Below are 20,074 nucleotides of genomic sequence, written 5' to 3' on the forward strand. Positions count from 1 at the left end.
CAAAAACAGACCTTAGTGATTGTCTGTAAAGTCAGAGCATCTCAGAAGTGCATGATGTGCCCACTAGATTATAGGGGTGTTAGGTGAAAATCACCAAAGTAAACATTGTTTTCTTGTTCTTGTTCTCATTAGTCACTTGTTTTGCCTATATTGGAATACAGTTCATTTTTTCTTTATAGCATTTGAAGTTATACATGTTGTTGTTGCATATTTTAATAGTAAATAGTTGCATCTTATACATTTTTAACTTTGCGTAGTTAGATCAACAAGGGCGGCATCAGCTTTGCTCGCTGATAACAAAAGCCATTAAAAACCATATACATCCAAGATCCACACACCATAACCCAGGAGTTTATAACGTGCTTGTTATGCTTCATTGTTGCCTGTGATGACATTTTTTTAATATAACAGAAATAGCTTTTACAGGCTTTACTCTGGCAAATAGGGCCAACCTGCTGACAATGTTTGATTTAATGGAGAGTAACAGCTAAGCACTGTGTGACTGGAACAAGTCCAGGTTAGTCACAGACATCATCAGTCCAAATTTACTCATAATGTACAGTGATGAAATTGCTCTGTTCTTCTACATGGCTCAGCCTTATATCGTTCTGTCTGTTCGTAGTCGTCGTAGCACATCACATGTTACAGGAGGGGTCTGCTGTTCTCATAGCATTAGCATTCGTTTGAAATATAGAAAAAGAAGCTCTGTGAGAATGTGTGTGAGTGTGTGAGTGATGTTATGCTTGCCGAGTGCTAATCAATGCTCCTGGCAGAGAGGATGCTGGGATAGCGGCAGCATCCCGAATCGGAAATGGAACAGTGACCTTGAACACAAACACACACCTTCTCTGTTTTTTTCACACACTCAGCAAACAAACACACATATCAGATCTTTCCAAATATGTATCTAAAGATACAGGAACACACAAGCATATCAATACAGACGAACAGGGAGCCATGCTAGTCTGGTTCCAGGTGTTTGAATCAAATTCCACAAGCCTGTGTTGACAGAGTTCAGTATTTCAGATTAGCCCCGTGCTGTCTGTAATGACTATGACTCAGAAAACCAAGATGCATTTGTAACGTGAAAAAAAATAACAACAAAAAAAGTAAAAAAATAATAATAATAATTCAGCCCTGGATTGGTGCATCTCCATATTTGTTTGGGGGTTTTTTTCTTGCCCAAAATGATCTGAAATCACATCAGCAACTTATTTTAAAGAGTCCATTATCATCCAAATTCATGCACCAAAATCACTCTCTTGGAGAGCTGGTAAATAAGTTCATGATGTAGACTATTTTCCACTGAATCTATTTGCAACAGGGCTTATAGGTTATAGTAGTGACCTTCACACTCTTCCTCTGAGGGCATCAATTTTTAAATCCAATTTCTGGTGGCCCAAAGCATAATTTAGGTCTACAAGGCTATTGTCTAGGCATGTCAAGGCAAATTCACTCCATTATTAACCCACACCTTTGATGGGCTTTGAAACAAATTACCGAAATCTTTTGGGAAAACACCGTCTTATTTGTTGGACCCGCACAGAAGAAGAATAGAGGAGATGCAAAAAAAAAAAAAAAAAAAACGGAGTAGAGTGAGGGACTTGTCATGGTGTTTTAGTGAGGCGGTGTCAGGTCACGTAGAAGAAGACAAGAAAGGAAAAGAGACAGGAGACAAGAGACGAATTGGTAGAAAAGAGGAGTCAAAAAGGGCAATTGGGGTGACATGAAGAGCCAGGAGAGAAGGAGTGGAGATGAAAGGTAAGAAGGTGAGGTAGAGAGGAGACAAAAGCATAGGTGCAGAATCAGGGACAAGGAGTGGGGAGATGAGAGTTGACAGGAGAAGAGAGGTGGAAAGAAGAATAAGAGGAATGGAGGGGGAGACACAGGAAGATAAAGCCATCAGAGGGGCTCATGGGGGAGGAAAGAGGTTGTAGTCAGAAAGAGATGGACACCAAGCGGGGCTGAGAGAGACAGAAAAGGACAGACGGAGGAAGACGTGTAAAAACTAAATTCATATGACAGTTGCTGCCTGTATATAAAGCCAAATATGATCATGAGAGTAGTGCAATTTAACTAAGGCTAGCAAAGCAAGAGTCGCTGGTTTCTTTGACTTGGGTCATGTGCAGCAGGTTCACCGTGGGATTAAAATGTGTGTGGAGCTGTGAAATTAATTTCATTATAGGAGGATTATTCAGAGATGTAAACACCATACGCTGACTAAATCTGTCCATCTGAGTTCTGCCAATCTGTGCAGTGTGCAGACTATATGGAGGCATTAATTTTTAGAGTTGCTGTCGTTTTTTTTCATAGTGTCTCAAAATCGGGACAAACTGCAGGACTCTTATATAGTAGCTGGAGAAAAAGCCAGCCAATGAGACATACATTTGCCATTTTGTGAGGGCAGTTTGTGAATTTCTGAAAGTTGACAAGGGAAAAGTAATTCAGTCAAGATAAGATATTAAGATAAATCTTCCTCTGCTGTGCATGTAAACAGCTTAATCAAATTACTCTTAGAATCAAAGTAAGGTCTATAATTAGATTAGTGTATGATAATTAGATTATAGTGTTTATGCAAACAAAGTCACGTTATACACATTCACGCAGGATTAAGAAACACTCAAAATAGGTCATTTCCTCTCCAGGGCTCAGAGGCATCTTCAACTTTCACACTTTGTTATACAGATCATGACAGATCCAAATGTTGAAGGTTTTTTTTCTGTTTGGATTTATTTTATTATTTATAACAAGCATTTTACAGCTATGCTAAAAAGTAATGGAGACGTAATGGACTGATTTAACAACACATATAACATATATATGTCACGGTTGACAACCGTGGGGATATGAGGAAAAGGAGGACCCAGGCGCGGACAATAACAATAAATCCTCAGTGCGTTCCCGACTCCCGTGACGTGTCCTCTTCCCAGTGCTAGTGTTCCTTGTCTCCGCTCCTCAGTGTCTGAGCACCCCGCGCTCGCTGCCCTCTCGTCTTCACGCTTCTCCTGGGGAAAAAACAAAGAGGCAGCCGTAAGACACACACAATGCGGCAGACTAACCGTACTGACTGGCCGAGAGACTAACGTGAAGTCACGCAATGATGTGGGGCGATCGTGGCTCAAGAGTTGGGCGTTCGCCTTGTAATCGGAAGGTTGCCGGTTCGAGCCCCGGCTTGGACAGTCTCGGTCGTTGTGTCCTTGGGCAAGACACTTCACCTGTTGCCTACTGGTGGTGGTCAGAGGGCCCGGTGGCGCCAGTGTCCGGCAGCCTCGCCTCTGTCAGTGCGCCCCAGGGTAGCTGTGGCTACAATGTAGCTTGCCATCACCAGTGTGTGAATGAGTGGATGACTGGATATGTAAAGCGCTTTGGGGTCCTTAGGGACTAGTAAAAGCGCTATATAAATACAGGCCATTTACCATGATCCAGCGTCGGAGAGAGCTCAGCCACACTCTCAAGTAGCTCCTCCGACGAAGCTTGATCAGCTACAGGTGTGTGATGGTCTTCGGGTGTGGCCACACCCACCAGGCCTGAAGGTGCCTGTAAACAGGTGCTCTCAGAAACACCGGCATCCACACACACACATAAACACACATATACCTGCAAGCAGGGAGAACGAGGGACAGTAGACCAAAAACACACATGTCCATAATTGCTCAGGGACCCTGGGTCGCACAGACCCAGGACCCTGACAATATTCGTGCTGGGTTGTACTCCCTTTGACCTCAGAATGTCATTAGTTCTTCATGTCATATATTCGATAATGTACTGGAAAAGTTATTCAGAGATTTTGGTCTATTTTGACATGATAACGTAACACAGTTGCTGCAGATTTGTCAGCTGCTCATCCGTGATGTGAATCCCCCGTTCCACCACATCCCAAACGTGCTCTGTTGGATTGAGATCTAGTGACTGCGGAGGCCATTTGAGTGCAGTGAACTCACTGTCATGTTCAAGAAATAAGTTTGAGATGATTTGAGCATGATCCATGCTGTAATGTTATTCATGCCAAATTCTGACCGTGGTAGCTGAATGTTTCAGCAGAAATTGAGACTTAAAAGACCATTCAGCGTTCTTCCAACTTTACTGAGCTTTTATGAACTGTACCTTTAGTTTCCTGGTTTGACCTGAGAGGAGTAGCAGCTGGTGTGGTCTTCTGCTGCTATAGGCCATCTAATTAAAGGTTAGGGTTTTGATTGCCCATTCAGTAATACTCTTCTGGCTACCTTGGTTGTAACGAGTGATTATTGGTGTTGTTTTGTCAGTTGCTTCATATGTACCTCAGAGAAATGCAGCTGCTGTCCTCTGACTTCAACAACCAACATTCAAAATCACTTAAACCCCCTTTCTGCCCAATTTGAACCTCAGCAGGTCATCGTGACAATTTCTACATGCCAGGATCTGCTGCGAATGGCTTATTAGTTATTCGTGTTAATGAACAGTTGAAATGGTGTACCTAAATAGTGGCTGGTGAGTGTATTTTTTATATGCGATTGAAGGCATTGTGCGTCATGATAGGTATTAGGTCATAGCAGAAAATTACACAGGGAAAAATTGCATGCAGCATCAGTAGAGCTTCTACAGAACTGACAATACTGAAATACAGCATCAAGCACACAGCTACACTAATCCCATATCCCATCCTCAGGAGCAACACAAGGTCACATCATTTTTGCTGGCCATTAGTTCCTGCTGCCTGGGTTTATAAGCCACCACCACTGGCACAAACTGTACTTTGGGATTCAGGTACTGTTTTACTCACAGAGTTGAGGGGGATTCACTGCTCATATCGCCTGATTAACTAATTGCCACCCACATGGATTACCTACAGTTTGGCACATTTCTCTGTCCATTGGCTGTCTAATATGTTTCTTAAGATTGCTTGGTACAAGTTTAACTTAAACAATGCTTTGGTGTGTTTTTTTCCAGTCATCCTTCAGGTTTTGCCTATGGCTGGCAGATATTTTAAAATACACTTCTCTGGAGAAACAGCTGAACCCTTCCATGTTCTTGGTTAACTTTTCATTCAGTTTTTAATATTAAAATATAACAAATGCAAAAAATAGAGTGATGTGTTTAATTTTTTTAATGCATCTAGCTCCATCTGCCTTTGGTAACTCTAGCAAAGGAAAGGCTAACATTGCAGCTTGCCCTTGTCCTTGAGCGCAGCTTCATTTGCACCACGAAATAAGAAATGAAGTTAATATTAAAAATTGGTCGGACATTAATTACAACAAACATGCGTCATCAGAGCAGGGACAGTTTTTTGTTTTTGTTGGTTTTTTTCCAGCAATACTAGCCGGCAAACGCCTGACATTTACCATTTCCACAGCAAGTAACCTTTTCAGGTATTGTGAAGCCAAACTCAAGGGAGCAGACCAGAGGTCGAGGACCACTGGAGCGTGATGTATAACTGGGCCAGGACACTGCAAATTAATTCTATCATGAATACTTTTTAATTCTACCATCATCAGCACAGTCTGCCAGTCTGTGCTGATGAGAACATATTTATGTCCTTACTTGATTGTGCTTGTTTTTAATTGGCATAACATAAAACCCATCTGCTTAATAATAGCTGTGATTCTTTGGGGCATGGCCACGAGACATCTGTCCTGTTATGCTGTCAGACTATTTGACTCTTTTGGTTTGCAGGAGTTGGGATCCTATATCAATTAGGATTCTCAATTAGATTGGCATCTCTGGATTTGAAACTTAGGTCAGTGCTTTGAGGTCTTTGTTGAGGTTTTCTAGATGCTCTTGAGTAGTTTCTGTGGTGTTTCAAGACATTATGTGGAAGATTGTTACTGTGGAGAGGTGTGATTAGCCCACAGTAATGCTTCATTTTGTAGTTTGTAGTCTAAAAACATCCAGATGAATGTCATTTCAAGAAACATTAGCGATACGATCAGTGTTATTCATTGCTGTAGCTTGGCGTGTGTGTCTGGAAGTGCTGTGCGCTGGATAGTCAGCGGCTGAATAGCCACTAGTAGTTTCAGAGCTAAAATTATAATAAGATAATGACACCAACTCCTTGTCTCTGTCCCCCTTTTTCTCATTGTGTGTCTCTGCTCTGATTACTGTGGTGTCCTGCAGGCTACACACACACACACACACACACACACACACACAAGCACACACACACACACACACACACACACACACACACACAAGCACACACAGAGTTTGAAAAGAGGCAGAAGCCCAAGATTGCAATGGCCTCTGGGAAAAGTCTGGGCTTAAAGAAAGGAGGGAACACACAAAATGACACAAACTCTGGTGAGAACAAGAGGAAGAAAAGAGGCGAGGGACAGAAGAGCAGAGGGTAGAAGGAGGGGGATGATAAAGAAATTAATTTTATTTAATTTAATGGGTATTCCGGGCTTTTCATCCATTTCCTAGTTGTCCTTTTAAAATGCCTGGTGGATTCAGTTTTTAAGTTGTAGATACAAGGGCTACATATCCAACATGGTAAGACAAACAGAGGGGGAAAAATAGATGAAGTGATCATGTTTTTTTTTTAAAAACGGCAGACGGCAGTTACACAGAACAAAAAACAACAAAAACCCCCAAATCTTCACTCATTTTATTTGGGGTAGGACTGTGTTTGATTTTGTGTTTTAAACCACATCAACAAACAAAAGAAGCTACCTAGATTTGCAGCCTGCTCACACTGCCAACACAGGCATAACTTATCCGGCAGATGGTATAAACTATTTTACACCCTGTGCTTTACTCGAAACAAATCTCAGCTATTTGTGCCAACAAAGATAAAATTGTTTAGGTAAGATTATATGTAGTTTGCAGTCAGGTGGTTATCAACTGTTATAAGTGGCTCTGTCAGTCACTTAATATAATTATTTACATAATTTTGAGAAGTACAAAGACATTTGTTTGTGTATTTAGGGGTACTTTTGAGGTGCAGTACATGACAGAAGCGTGTCGACACATGGATACCGGCTCTATATTTGAAAATTTTATAGTCATTAATCTGTTATTACACCACTTTCGGGAAGGCTTTTCACAAGATTTATGAGCCTGGCTGCAAGAAAGTGCTGCTGCCGCTTTTGAGTGCTGACACGTGGCTTGTCATCGATGTTCCGGTTTATCCAAAATGGGTTTGATGGCGCTAAGGTCGAGGCTTTTCCTCAGCTCCAAAGTCGATGCTGACTGAAGTAGCTCACCCAAATTGGTGCCACAAATTTGGAGCATAATAATTACATGCTGCTGTATTAAAATCCTCTTTCAGGAGATAAGGGGCATAAACCAAGCAATGAAACCATCCTCAAAAGTGTTCTCAACAAGTGATTTTATCACTTTAACACTCTCACAGTTTAGCTCCTACTTGCTAAATGGATAAATAATAAAACTAACAGTGGATTTTGCAATATGGTGCAGAGCCACCCACTCTCTGTTTTTTTTTTTTTTCAGCCCTCCACTCTTTACTTGAACGAGCCAATTTAACAAACACCTTGCTGCTCCGTGAAGTGGGGAGCAAGGAGGAGGAGAAAAATTTAGATGAGATAAAGGAAAGGGAGGGAGAGACAGAGCAGGGTCCTGTTGTGAACACTGATTACTCTCTGCCCACTTGAAAGTGATGAAGAGCGACACAGCAGGCGTGCTCGCACAAGCACGAACCCCTACACACCCACACACGCGCATGCACAGAAGCATAAATACACAATGTATATAAACAATCTTGTGCACAACGAGAACTTCTCTGCATCTGTGCGCTGATTGATGATGACTTCGCCAAAATCCCATCCATCCCCAAATTTCTGCATTATATGTGTGAAAGTGCATTTTCACTCTCCCAGAAAGCTCATATGTATTTGAGATTTCGTGTGTCCTAATTGGGGGAGCCTATTGAGACGGCTAGTCTGATTAAGTAGCACTCCCCTTCTATCTGATCAATAATCACACTCACATGGGTACAAGCACATATATTGTATATGGAAACACAAACTGTAACTTAAATGGCCAATGATCTTTCAATGTGTGTTAGTTACATCACACATTAAGGTGCCAATGTATATATAAAACTCAATTCTGTCCCAGAGTAGCTGAAATAAACCCTACAGTGAAAGGGTCCATTAGTTAAGGATTAATTTTATTTCAATCTATTAAAATCTCGTCTCCATATTAAACTTTGTGTCAGTACAGTACATCACAACAGGTAGCAACAAAGTAGCTCAATTTAACAGTGTATTTGAAAGAAAATGAATAAAAGAAAGGTCTTAATTCTTATGATTGAGCATGGCAAATATGTGCAAATGAAAACAATGTTGCTCTATTTTGCACTTCACACTTTTTTGGGTAGTCTGAAAACAGGTTCACTTGGTGTAGATTAGTAGCTGCAATTTCCAAAATGAACCTCTGAAGTGCAGAAGTATCCCACTCTTTATTTGATTAAAGTGTGTGTTTAACATGGCAGAAAAATAAGTATTTTATGTTATTTATAATATTAGTAACAAATAAGTATTTGTTGTATTTGTATTTTTTATTTGTTTTCTACTTTATTCTACATTACCCTTATGATCTGCTCTACATAAATTCTTTTTTTTGTGATTACTTTTAAATGTGAAGATGAATCATTTTAAATCTAACATCATTCATTTGTGAGCCTGTGGGTTCCTTCTCCCTCTCCTCCCTTCTTCTATTGTTCTCGCTGTCTCCCTCTCTCTTCCACTCCCTCTCTCTGACTCACTGTCTTTCTGTCTTTCGGCCATCGATCTTAGCCTCTTTCCGCCCTCTTTCCACCCAGTGCTTCTTTATTTCCTCCCTCTCCCTCTCTTTCATTGCCATACTGTGAGTGGAATAGCTGGTTGGTGTTTTTGTTGAGGAAGGAGGCACAGAGGATGGATGGGACGATGGTAGACCCTGAGATGTAGAGAGGGAGAGATGCTCTTTTGGTCTGGTGTATTTAATCAATTATGTTCTCTCGCTCCCTCTGGCAACTCTCCACTTGATATTTTCTCTCTTGCAGACACACACACACACACACACACACACACACACACACACACTCAAAACTGCATAAGCGGTCACATACTGACTCTTACTATCCCAGTATATTTTTTTCTTTTTAAAAATTTGTACCTACAGTGATTAGAGCTCAAACACAAACATGTGTCCTATTTTTTTTAGTATGCCTACTTGGCAAGATAGATCACTTTCAAAATCAAATATAGTTAGTGCCATATTTTTTGGGTTACATAGTTAGTGGATTTTAAATCATACAATCAATATATAATTGACATTTAGAGCTTTAGCTTTATTTCAAGGTTTTTTTAACAAACATTTTGCATTATATTTTTATGAATTACAGCTAGTTTTATGCATACTCCTCAATTTTCAGAGGTTTTCAGAGCGCTTTTATGGCCGGGTGAACCCTGTTGCCTTGGGATCTCACAACAAATGAAGCAGTCTTAATATCTGAAGTTCAAAGTGTTGACATTGTTTTTTTGTTGCTGTATTTAATATAATACCTAACCAAGTTAAAAACACTCTTGAGAAGGTAGGCATGTCATAATCCTTCACCTGCTCCAACAGAAAAAGTCCGGTCTTGTATTTGTGTCAGTGTTGATGGTATACTTGCACATAAACCACAGCATTGGACACTGATGGATAGGAAGTGTCCGAGCAGACATGTAAAAAAACTCTTTGAAAAGTACATGTTTAAAAAAAATTAAATTCAGATATCTTTTTTTTCCATGCCTAAATATGAATAAAAATACTTAAGAAAAAAAATCCTGATTGAGGTTGTCATAATTCATGAAAGGGTTAACTGTGATTTACAACGAGGTGCAAACCACTCATTACGCTCAAGAACATGATTAGAATTTACTGGAAGATGTGTAAAAGTAGCTTGCACACTTAAACACACCAAAAAATGTTTGGACAGATAAAACATAAATTAACTTCTATTAGACTGATGGACAGAAAAACATATAGAGAAGCACCGAAAGAGCTCATGATCTGAAACATAACTGTCAGTCATGACAGAGGAGATTTCATGGTATGGGAATCTATGCTTACCTGTTGACTGCTGATAGAAGTAGCAGGGTGCAGGGTTATACTCTGTAAAGACAGCAGTTAACAGTGCAAATTGATAAGGACCCCAACAACAGTATACTGCCAAAGCAACCTACACTCTAAGTTTATCAATGTAAAGAAATGAGATATCAACAAATTATACGCACAATTATATTATGTTTTTGACCAATAATATATAGGACTAATTGTAAAACATGCTGCTACATTTTTGATCTGTTATTGCTTACACAGAAATGTCATACATGAATAAAATACTACTAGCAGGCAGAAGGAGTAATTCTTTTAAGTTACCGATTTTCTTTCACAGACGACTTGATTTTAAAAGAGAAATAAGGGACTATCTCACACTAACTCTTTGAGTTTAACATCCAGTGTTTGGAAACATTTGTCACAGTAATCTGCGTTCTGACCTTTATACAATAGTGAGTGTGCGGGTTTAGACTTCTTTAACTGTGTTTCTATATGTCTGTTTCATAAATGAAAAGATTTGGTGATGCCTTTTGATCTTTATGCAACTTAAAATGTTATCACACAACTACTCTTATGCTTTTGAAAATGGCAGTAGACCTTTGTAACAAGCCTGTATTTATCCTGTGGATTTTACTCCCACATCACTGTCAAATCACTGACTGGGATACCCTGTCAGACCGCGATATTTAAAGAACGTGGTCTGTAATAACTCAGGGCTGCTCTGAAGTACTTTTATAGCAGATATCTTGGGAGAACACTTAATAGTCACAGACATAATCCATCTCGATAGATGAATGGTTTAATAATGCATTACAAATTGTCCACATGGGGAAGATCAGATCAGCTAGCTTCTCAGCTGACGTGTTTCATATATTTATTTATTCATGTGTTAGGCTTTTGCTACAAGCTATGTCTTAACCTTTAATTATGCATGTAAGTAGTTGGTGAGCACACATGGTCGTTTTTCATTTTTCACATACAGTCATGCTCGGGACCTATGGAGCAGCAGTAATGCATCTCAAAAGCACTGGTAGGAGGAGGTGCTTCCTGCTGTTGTGGGGATACAATGACCTTTTTAAGATCCCATTCACTGCTGCAGAAAGAGTTTTTCTAATTATGGCTTAATCTCAGCTTGGAGTTGTTAAGTGACTCTTGAGCATTTGATTAAATGGTTTAATGTCACACACATGGGCTTGCTCTAATTCAATTCCTGTTTTAATATGAAACAATGAGAATACACACACTGTGCTATGATGTCATGGGAACAAGAGACCGAAAAGCTGTAAACAGCTGTAAACATGAAGAGGACACATAGAGGAGTGTGAAGAGTTCTTATGGTCAAATAAGATAAGATAAGATAAGATAAAACTTTATTGATCCCACAACGGGGAAATTTTGCGTTACATCAGCTCAGGTACCGATATCAGAAGGAAATACAAAAATACAAATAAGTACAATCAATGAAAAAAAAATAAGATAATACACTATATTCAATGGTAGTATATACGCAGTATGTGATTATGGATATGGTTGGAAATATGGAAGACATAAACTATATAGCTTGACATAACTATTGTACCACTACTATTCCTATTTATAGACATGTACACACACACATGTACACACTAAATATACATATGTATACATATACATACATATATACCTGCACATGTCCATACACATGGAAGGTCTATTATGCATGAAGTGGTGACCGTGGATGTTCACAGTGTCCAGTGACCATATAACTATATTTATTTAATAAATAATAACTAAGAATACATACAAGTATTATTTATTAATAATAAAAAGTAACCTATATGCTGTAATGCTTTCAATAATATTAACGCTCCAACCACTATTAGGGTACAAGGTTTAAAGAAGAATTACTGATTAACAAAAAGTCCTAATTTATGCTACACCACATATCCTCCTCTGGTTTTATGGATAAAAGCTAAAAAAGTCTCATAGTGCATAATTCCACTACAAGATACCACGTCAGGCACCAAAAGTAATGTTTTGTCTGTAAAATTTTACCCAAGCAACACGTCCTTCCCAAAGCCTAACTAAGATAACCTACACAATTCAGATTAAAAGACAAAACTCTCCTGAGGATCAGGGATATTAGTTGCCACCAATCTTACCACTGCTTAACCTATACTTTATATCTATTTCTAGAAACCTTAATATATGCATGAGCTATGCCAGCACAACTATTTAATGAGGTGGTAACAACCTACTAAGGGCATGTCTGTATGTCTTGTCAGAGATGCTGAAAAGATATCACGAGTAAGCATTAGTTGCAGTGGCGGCTCTTAGAGAAGTCACAAATCTTTGCAGCTGACTAGGATGCATGAACAGTTGCAGAAAAGAATCAAAAGCATGAGATATGCAATTCAGCAAGTGTAAAACAGATGCATCCAAGCAAAGTCCTCACATGCATAGTTTAAATAACGTGCAGTAGTAGCAGGAGTTACTTTTCCCTGAAGTGAAGTCCATTTAGCTGCGGACATATTAAACATTACTGTCTAAATGTGCTACTAAATGTAAAGTGAGGTTGCATTCAAAAGAAAAAAAAAAATCCATCTACCCACACGATTACACAGGGCCTGGAGACTATCCCACCCCTCAGAGGTTACAGTCTGAACAGGCTGCTTTTAACTTGGTCCAAGTGGGTTTAACCTTTAGCTGCTCTTCTAGTCATCTAAGGCCAGACTAAATCAGGGATGTGTGGATCAGAGCTATGTAAGGGTCACACCACATGTTGATGATGAAATCTAAAGACGAGTCGTGGGTTTTGTCATGGTTTTGACTTTTCGGTGAAACGTTTGTGTAGGGCTTGATTATCTGGAGGACTGGGACCACTGTTAACATCCTCCTCAGCTCTGTTACTGTATCGTTGTGCCAGCATGCATGAAAAGCTGGTACTTCACACGTGGCTTTGTAGACCACCTTTTTGTGTGTATGTGACTAATAGCCAACATCATGGAATCCTACTGATCTAGGGCACAAGGTGACCCTCTCTTTGTTAACACACACACACACACACACACACACACACACACACACACACACACACACACACACACACACACACACACGCAGAGATACACCTTCTAAAGCACCTGCTCAGCACTCTTGTGTTCCACTTTTTACCACTGTTATTAGAGTGTATTGGCACTGGATAATAGTGCATACAATATAATGCTCCTATTCATGCCTTTGTGCGTGTGTGTGTTGACATTAATGGAGTGCGTCGGTTTCCAGAAGGGGACAAGAGAACATGAGAGAGGACGGTCCACTTCTCTTTCAAGACCATTCGTGTGTGTGTGTGTGTGTGTGTGTGTGTGTGTGTGTGTGTATACCTGTGTCTTAAATCTAACAGCCAAGGTGATAGTACTAAAAATATCTCAAAAAATGAAAATGCAATGAAAGAAAGACAGCACCTGTTGCTTGACACTACAAGATGAAAGCGCCATAAATCAAAGAACTGGTGCATCGAAGGTGGTTAATTGCCAGCAGAGATTTTATTTGAGGTTTAGATATTTAAAGCCATACAGAATCAAGGGTGTTTTATTCTGAACTGCAAAAGCATTCAGTTCCTCTAATTCAGTAGTGACCTAACACACTTCACTTTGCCAACCACAAGAGTCTTCTTCACCTTCTCAACCAATTAAGTGGTCTTATTCTCACCACTTGATGAAAGTGTTGCAAATTGGGTCCCATCTGGTAGCGCTATGTACCCTGAAAGCCTTGATTCAGCTTGCTTAAATGCAAAAAAGCTAATATTTTTAAAAGTGGTTCATTGAAGTCTGACATTTGACGATCTGAATTTGCATATACTATGAGTCAGTTAGGTAGACTGTATATAAATCTTAGGAGGAAAAAAAGACAAATAATTGCCATCCTTATAGCAATCAATGTGCAGAACCAGTACAATAGCAACTACCAACTTCAGTTTCAGGAAGTGTCATGATGACTGACTTTTTGAATTACATTCTCACCCTTTATTTATATTTTGCTGAAAAAAAAATCGGAAACAGGTGCAATCATTTAATAAAACCTGTACATGCATAGATGGAAACAAAGTGTATTAGGCAAAAACAACATTTGTACCATTCTAACAAGTCTGTACTTGCTATGCTTGCTTCTACACAGCCTGAACTCAACTGTTTACGTTTTCTTACTATTTCTTTAAGCAGTCCTTATGAATAATCCTTCAGGCTTCTTGAAAGATGTTCCAAGCTCTTCTTTGGATGACTTTATTCCATTCTTTGTCACTGCTTCAATAATGTTGAGATTCGAGCTCTGCGGAGGCTGGTCCATAACTGATAGCATTTCCATTGTGAGTTTCTTCTAGCCAGGCATGTTTTTGCTTGACTGACAGCGTGTTTGGGAAGCTGTTGCCAATCAGACACTTTCAAGGTATCGCAGGGCGGGATCAAAATCTGATCTATTCATAATTTCATCCATTTTGGCAAGATCGCCAACACCACTGTTTGAAATGCAGCCCCAAACCATGACAGAGCCTTCATCGTCTTTTACAGATGGCTGTAGACACTCACTGTTGCCTCACTTGACTTCATCTGTACATACGGATGACAGTTTAAAACGAAAACTTTAAATTTGGATTCATCACTCCATGAGCCACTTGTGATAACTCTGTGTTTGTACATTTTTATACATTTTATACATATTGAATGAACGAAATGAGAACACATGACGTGTTTTTGAACTGGCTGCTGTTAACGTAGTGCACAAAAATATCATATAAATTGTATATTGCTTTTTTTTAAGCTTGAATGATGAATAATTTATAGGCCAGTGTTAAGATGGCTTAACAAGCAACATGAAATATTCTTCTGAAAATGGTCAGCTACAGGACGGAACTGAAAATGAGTGAAAAAGCAGCCAATGTCCAAAGAAAGAAAAGACCTTCAGAAAGTCTGGAGAATTATTGCTCAGGACCATTTATGCAAGAAAATACAAGAACGTCTGCATCCTTGGAAGCATAATATAAAAAATTAGGGGTGATTCAAGACTTTCATACATTATATCCACCAGCTACCTCCTGGGAATTAGACAGTGAACAGTTAATTAAGAGCGAGCGAGGTACCCTTAAAATTCTGCAAGAGACTGTGTGTAATTCATTCTGCATCATTACACTCACCATAGGCTTTGTTCTCACTTAATCCAAGACAGCAGCAACACATACACGACCTTTATAAACACTGAATGAATTTTAGAATATTCGTGATCCTGTGGAAGTGCAGTCTAAAGCACAGTTCCTTCGGTTATTAGCTAATTGTTAATTTACTAAAAATGTGAAGGTTTTACAGCCTTCTGAAACTATCATCAGTCTGGTTTTGGATCAGCTTTGGGTGTGCAGCAGTGTTTATTTGGAGATCAGAGCTCCATCCTCTCAGATGAGATTTTCTATTTTGGAGCTGACTGGCCATCCAGTTTCCATTCACTGCAATTGAAGTTGCAGACTGCATGTATTTTCTGTTCCCTTAATATTATACTGGAAACATAATATTTGGAGTGAAATGCCTCATATTATCGCATTCAACCACTCACAATATAACCACATCTTAAAAGCTTTATTCTTAAGATCTTAACGGTCTTTCTTTAACAAAATGAGAAGTTGTAAAGCTTTGATGTAGAGTGCCAATTCCAATAATGTGTCATCCGCCCAAGTTTATTGTGTTTAAACTCACTGAATAGCAACATAACGCTACATTTCCACTAATTGCCATAATCAGTATCAGATAAATGCAGCAAATATATGCATGCATTTACAGAAAAAGAAAAGAAAAGAAAGCCGGTGGAAGCAGTAATCTATTCGTGTTATTGGACTAAACAGAAATCACAGTGATCTCTGTGTCTCAGGTATGCTCTGTTTCCAGGTTTTTCCAGGGGACTGTAGACAATTACAGGTTCTTTCAGATGAGCGAGTATAAAGCTCACTAAGTCCAGCATCAAGCTGATCTGATCTTCTGCATAAGCTGTGTTTGGTGTTCGTGCCGGGAGAATGGGGAGGAGAAGGGCTGTGTTTTCAAATCCGCTCCAACAGTGGACTAGACTTGGCAAATATTAGGTTTCGTACCCTACAGCTGTGGCCAGACATTTGTCCTTTTCTTAAAGCCAAGCACTGGTATTACAGTTATACTGCAGCAAAATATGGGGGCACAAAGCTAAACCAGGTGAAGCATGGTGTTTAACCTATAGCAGGCGTGGCTCAGGTGATAAAGTGGGTTTTCCACTGACCGCAGGCTTAGAGGTTTGATCCTAGTCAACTCCTGTGTAGAGTGCATGCACTGCTAAGCACGTGTCTGCACTTCTTCCCTAAAAAAATGACCATTTAAATTTCAGCCATACAATCATTCTGTGTATTATAGGATTAGGTGAAGGCTAAGGTATTATAAATGTGTCTTTGTATGGATCCATGTTTTATTTCATTAAGCATTTTCATTCTGTCTTCCTTTTTAGGTTGTCGGGCACTAACGTCCCTTCTCCTATCGTCAGCAACAAAAACTGGCTTCGGCTGCATTTCGTGACTGATGGCAACCACCGTTACCGTGGATTCAGCGCACATTATCAAGGTAAGACGGGTGAAATCTGATTATCTTCACGGAGATGATTATTTAAATGCACGCTTGCACGCACACACACACGCACATGGAGATACAGTATATGCACAGCGTGTTCATTTCTGAAAAATGAAATAGGATGTACAGTGTGTGCATATCTCTGCCTTTAATAACAGCTATTTTCAAGGTTCTGATTTGGCCTCTTTTGCCTTTTTTTTTTTTTTGGCATTTTTGTGTTTGTGTTTCTCTCTGACAGTTGGTCCCCATCATCCCTCCCTCAGATTCCCTCTAATTACGTTTGTTGACTCCAAACGTCTCGCCTTTTCTCTGTTACATTTTCTCTCACTGTCTCAATCTTACTGCCTTTCTCTCACTCTTCCCTGTATCGCTTGCTCTTTTCTGTTTTTTCCCCTCTTGGGTAACTATTCAAGATAAGTGCACAGCTAGATTTCTTTGACACAAAAACCCTAACTGGTGGAAAGCACTTGGAAATTCATTTGGCATAGTCCATGTCCCCCAACAGTGATAATGAGAGTCGAATGTGTGGAACAACTGCACACATAGGTTGGAGGAGATAGTGTTTTTTCTTTTCTTTTTCTAAATGTAAAATTGCTTTCCTTACTTTCCAGCCTTCTGTTGTAGTCTTGGATTGCCTCTACTACTTTTACAAAAAAAAAAAAAAAAAGGTGTTTTGTGCATTCAAATTGCTAGTCCGTTTTCAAAAGAGTCCATTCGACATCAAAAGATACACAGACTTTGGTATTTTATCTTTTTTTTTTGTGCACATGTGGTACAATTACAAAACAGTACTTGTTTCAGTTTGGTTTCAATTTAATAATAATGCATTTCAACCATAATGTTGAGAAACGTAATTATATTTTGTGATATTTACATATTTTGTTGTATTTACATGTTTTATGTGCAAAGTTTAACTACTTTAAGCTAATCGCACGGTGGCATTATAGTTTGTCCGTGCGTCATTGCCCTGATCTGAGTGGGCAGCCAGCACACGCATAAATATTGGTCATGCTTGACACCGGATTATTACTGACACACTGCCTACTCGCGTCTTTCCTCAGCACAAGTTGAGAACAAGCCCCCAAAATACCAAGCACACTCAGGCAAGAAAAGAGAAGGTGTGCGCCTAACCAAAATGCCAGCTCTCAGGAGTAGCGCTTGCTCCGTATACTAACTGGATCGTGTTTGTAGAGTTTGTTTGTAGAGGAGAAACTGTGTTTATGATCATGCCGCGAGAAGTAACAAAAAAAAAAATCAGCATGTGTCTGAATTGACACACTCGTACGCACTCAATGACACAATGCGAATGTGTCTGCCTCGCTCCCCTCCCACCATTTTTGTCACCATTTTTCCACAGTCAACTGTGTTTTTTTCAGACACAGTGATAAACACAGCAGTTTCTCCGAATAGCAGCCCGGTGACCTTCTGAATGATTTTGAACGAGTATTTGTCTGTCTTTGGATAATGTAGAGTTTGTTCTGCTCTCCCTGTGCACGCTTCCTGGCATGACGTTTAGCAAAGTGTTTGGAGAGTGGCATAAGCCAGCCCACCCATATGGAAAAGATATATATAAATCTTATAAAGTTTGTATCTGTCTTGTGTGAAACTTGTATGAAAAGCATACAAGAGTGAAAACACATATAAGATCCCTTGAAAAATTATATAATGAAACTTGTATGTTTTGGATACTTACTAAAAAAATATATGAAAGTAATGAGAAAGTGGCCACTTTCATGAGTAAATCATGTATGTTTTTACTATTTCTTTTCCACATGGGCAGTGTAGCACTCTTGGTTAAAAGGTTGTAATGTTACATTAATCAAATCAGCTCAAAGCATGATTAATATAAAATAGATGCATGTCTGTGCATACAGGTGGCTGCTGAATGGATTTTACTGTGTTTTCTTCAAAATTAATATAGGATCGTAATTCATTTTAGCTTTTAATGCCAAGGGAGTGAATAATTTACTACTTTACTTTTGGACATTAAATCTAAGAAAACAAATGTTTTTAAATTTCTGACAACCGCATGAATTTTGTAGTGCAGTGATTCCCAAAGTGTGGGATGGGGCCCCCTGGTGGGCTGTAACAGTACTGCAGCTGTGTCGCAGTAATTAAGTAAGTAGTTCAGTTTGAAATTACTCACATCTATTTTAAGTGACATATTTGTATACATTATTTATTTATATAAAAAATGTAGTAACATTTATAATAGGTGGTTATTTTGTTACTACACATTACTATTGCTCATTATGAAGTTATTATTACATTATTAATCAGAATCAGAATCAGAATACTTTATTGATCCCTGGGGGAAATTATTTTTTGTTACAGTGCTCCATTTTAAACCAACATTAAGACAAGACAGACAATACGCTAACTAAGAATAGTACAATATATACATATATATACATACATACATACATAAGTCACTTATAAATAAATATTTGGAAAAGAAACATGTGTAGCTGTAGCAGCAAACAGTGTGTTAAGTGGATGCGTTGTACAGGGAGATGGCCACAGGCAGGAATGATTTCCTGTGTCGTTCAGTGGTGCTTTTCGGTAATCTCAGTCTCTCACTGAACGTGCTCCTGTGACTGAAAAGCATGTCATGGAGTGGGTGGGAGGTGTTATCCAACATTGTCTTTATCTTGGACAGCATCCGCCTCTCCGACACCACCTTGAGGGAGTCCAGCTCCATCCCCACAACATTGCTGGCCTTACGGATCAGTTTATTAAGTCTGTTGGCATCTGCGACCCTCAGCCTGCTCCCCCAGCATGCAACAGCATAGAGGATCGCACTGGCCACCACAGACTCATAGAAAATCCTCAGCATTTTCTGGCAGATGTTGAAGGACCTCAGTCGCCTCAAAAAATAGAGACGACTCTGGCCCTTCCTGTAAAGTGCTGTGGTGTTTTTAGCCCAGTCCAGTTTATTGTCAATGTGTACTCCAAGGTATTTATAGTCCTCCACAATGTCAACACTGACCCCCTGGATTGAAACAGGGGTCAAGTGTTTCCTGGTCTTCCTGAAGTCCACGATCAGTTCCTTGGTCTTTGCCACGTTGAGCTGCAGATGATTCTGCTCACACCACGTGACAAAGGAGTCGACCACAGCCCGGTACTCTGTCTCATCATCCCTGCTGATGCATCCAACCACCGCAGAGTCATCAGAAAACTTCTGAAGATGGCAGGTCTCTGTGCAGTGGCTGAAGTCTGTGGTGTAGAGGGTGAAGAGGAAGGGGGAGAGGACAGTCCCCTGTGGTGCCCCTGTGTTGCTAATCACCTTGTCAGACACACACTGTGGGAGACGTACATATTGTGGTCTTCCTGTCAGGTAATCAACAATCCAGGACACCAGAGAAGCATCCACCTGCATCGCTGCTAACTTATCACCCAGGAGGGTCGGCCTGATGGTGTTGAAAGCACTGGAAAAGTCAAAAAAC

The 20,074-nt window shown here is 39.6% G+C and overlaps 1 protein-coding gene across 2 annotated transcripts in view; it reads left to right on the forward strand.

Annotated features, from left to right (window-relative positions):
• The window catches only part of csmd3b (CUB and Sushi multiple domains 3b), a 421,680-nt gene that overhangs the window by 249,300 nt on the left and 152,306 nt on the right, over positions 1 to 20,074 (forward strand). For both annotated transcript variants that reach the window (XM_085261673.1, XM_085261674.1), the window contains exon 6: positions 16,510 to 16,622. In XM_085261673.1, coding sequence (XP_085117799.1) covers positions 16,510 to 16,622 — 113 coding nt within the window. The remainder of the gene's footprint in view (positions 1 to 16,509; positions 16,623 to 20,074) is intronic.

Source organism: Mchenga conophoros, linkage group LG22 (genome assembly GCF_057382185.1).
Source record: "Mchenga conophoros isolate Kocher_MC1m ecotype Shallow Benthic linkage group LG22, M_conophoros_male_GT1.1, whole genome shotgun sequence".
NCBI classification, from domain to species: Eukaryota; Metazoa; Chordata; class Actinopteri; order Cichliformes; family Cichlidae; genus Mchenga; species Mchenga conophoros.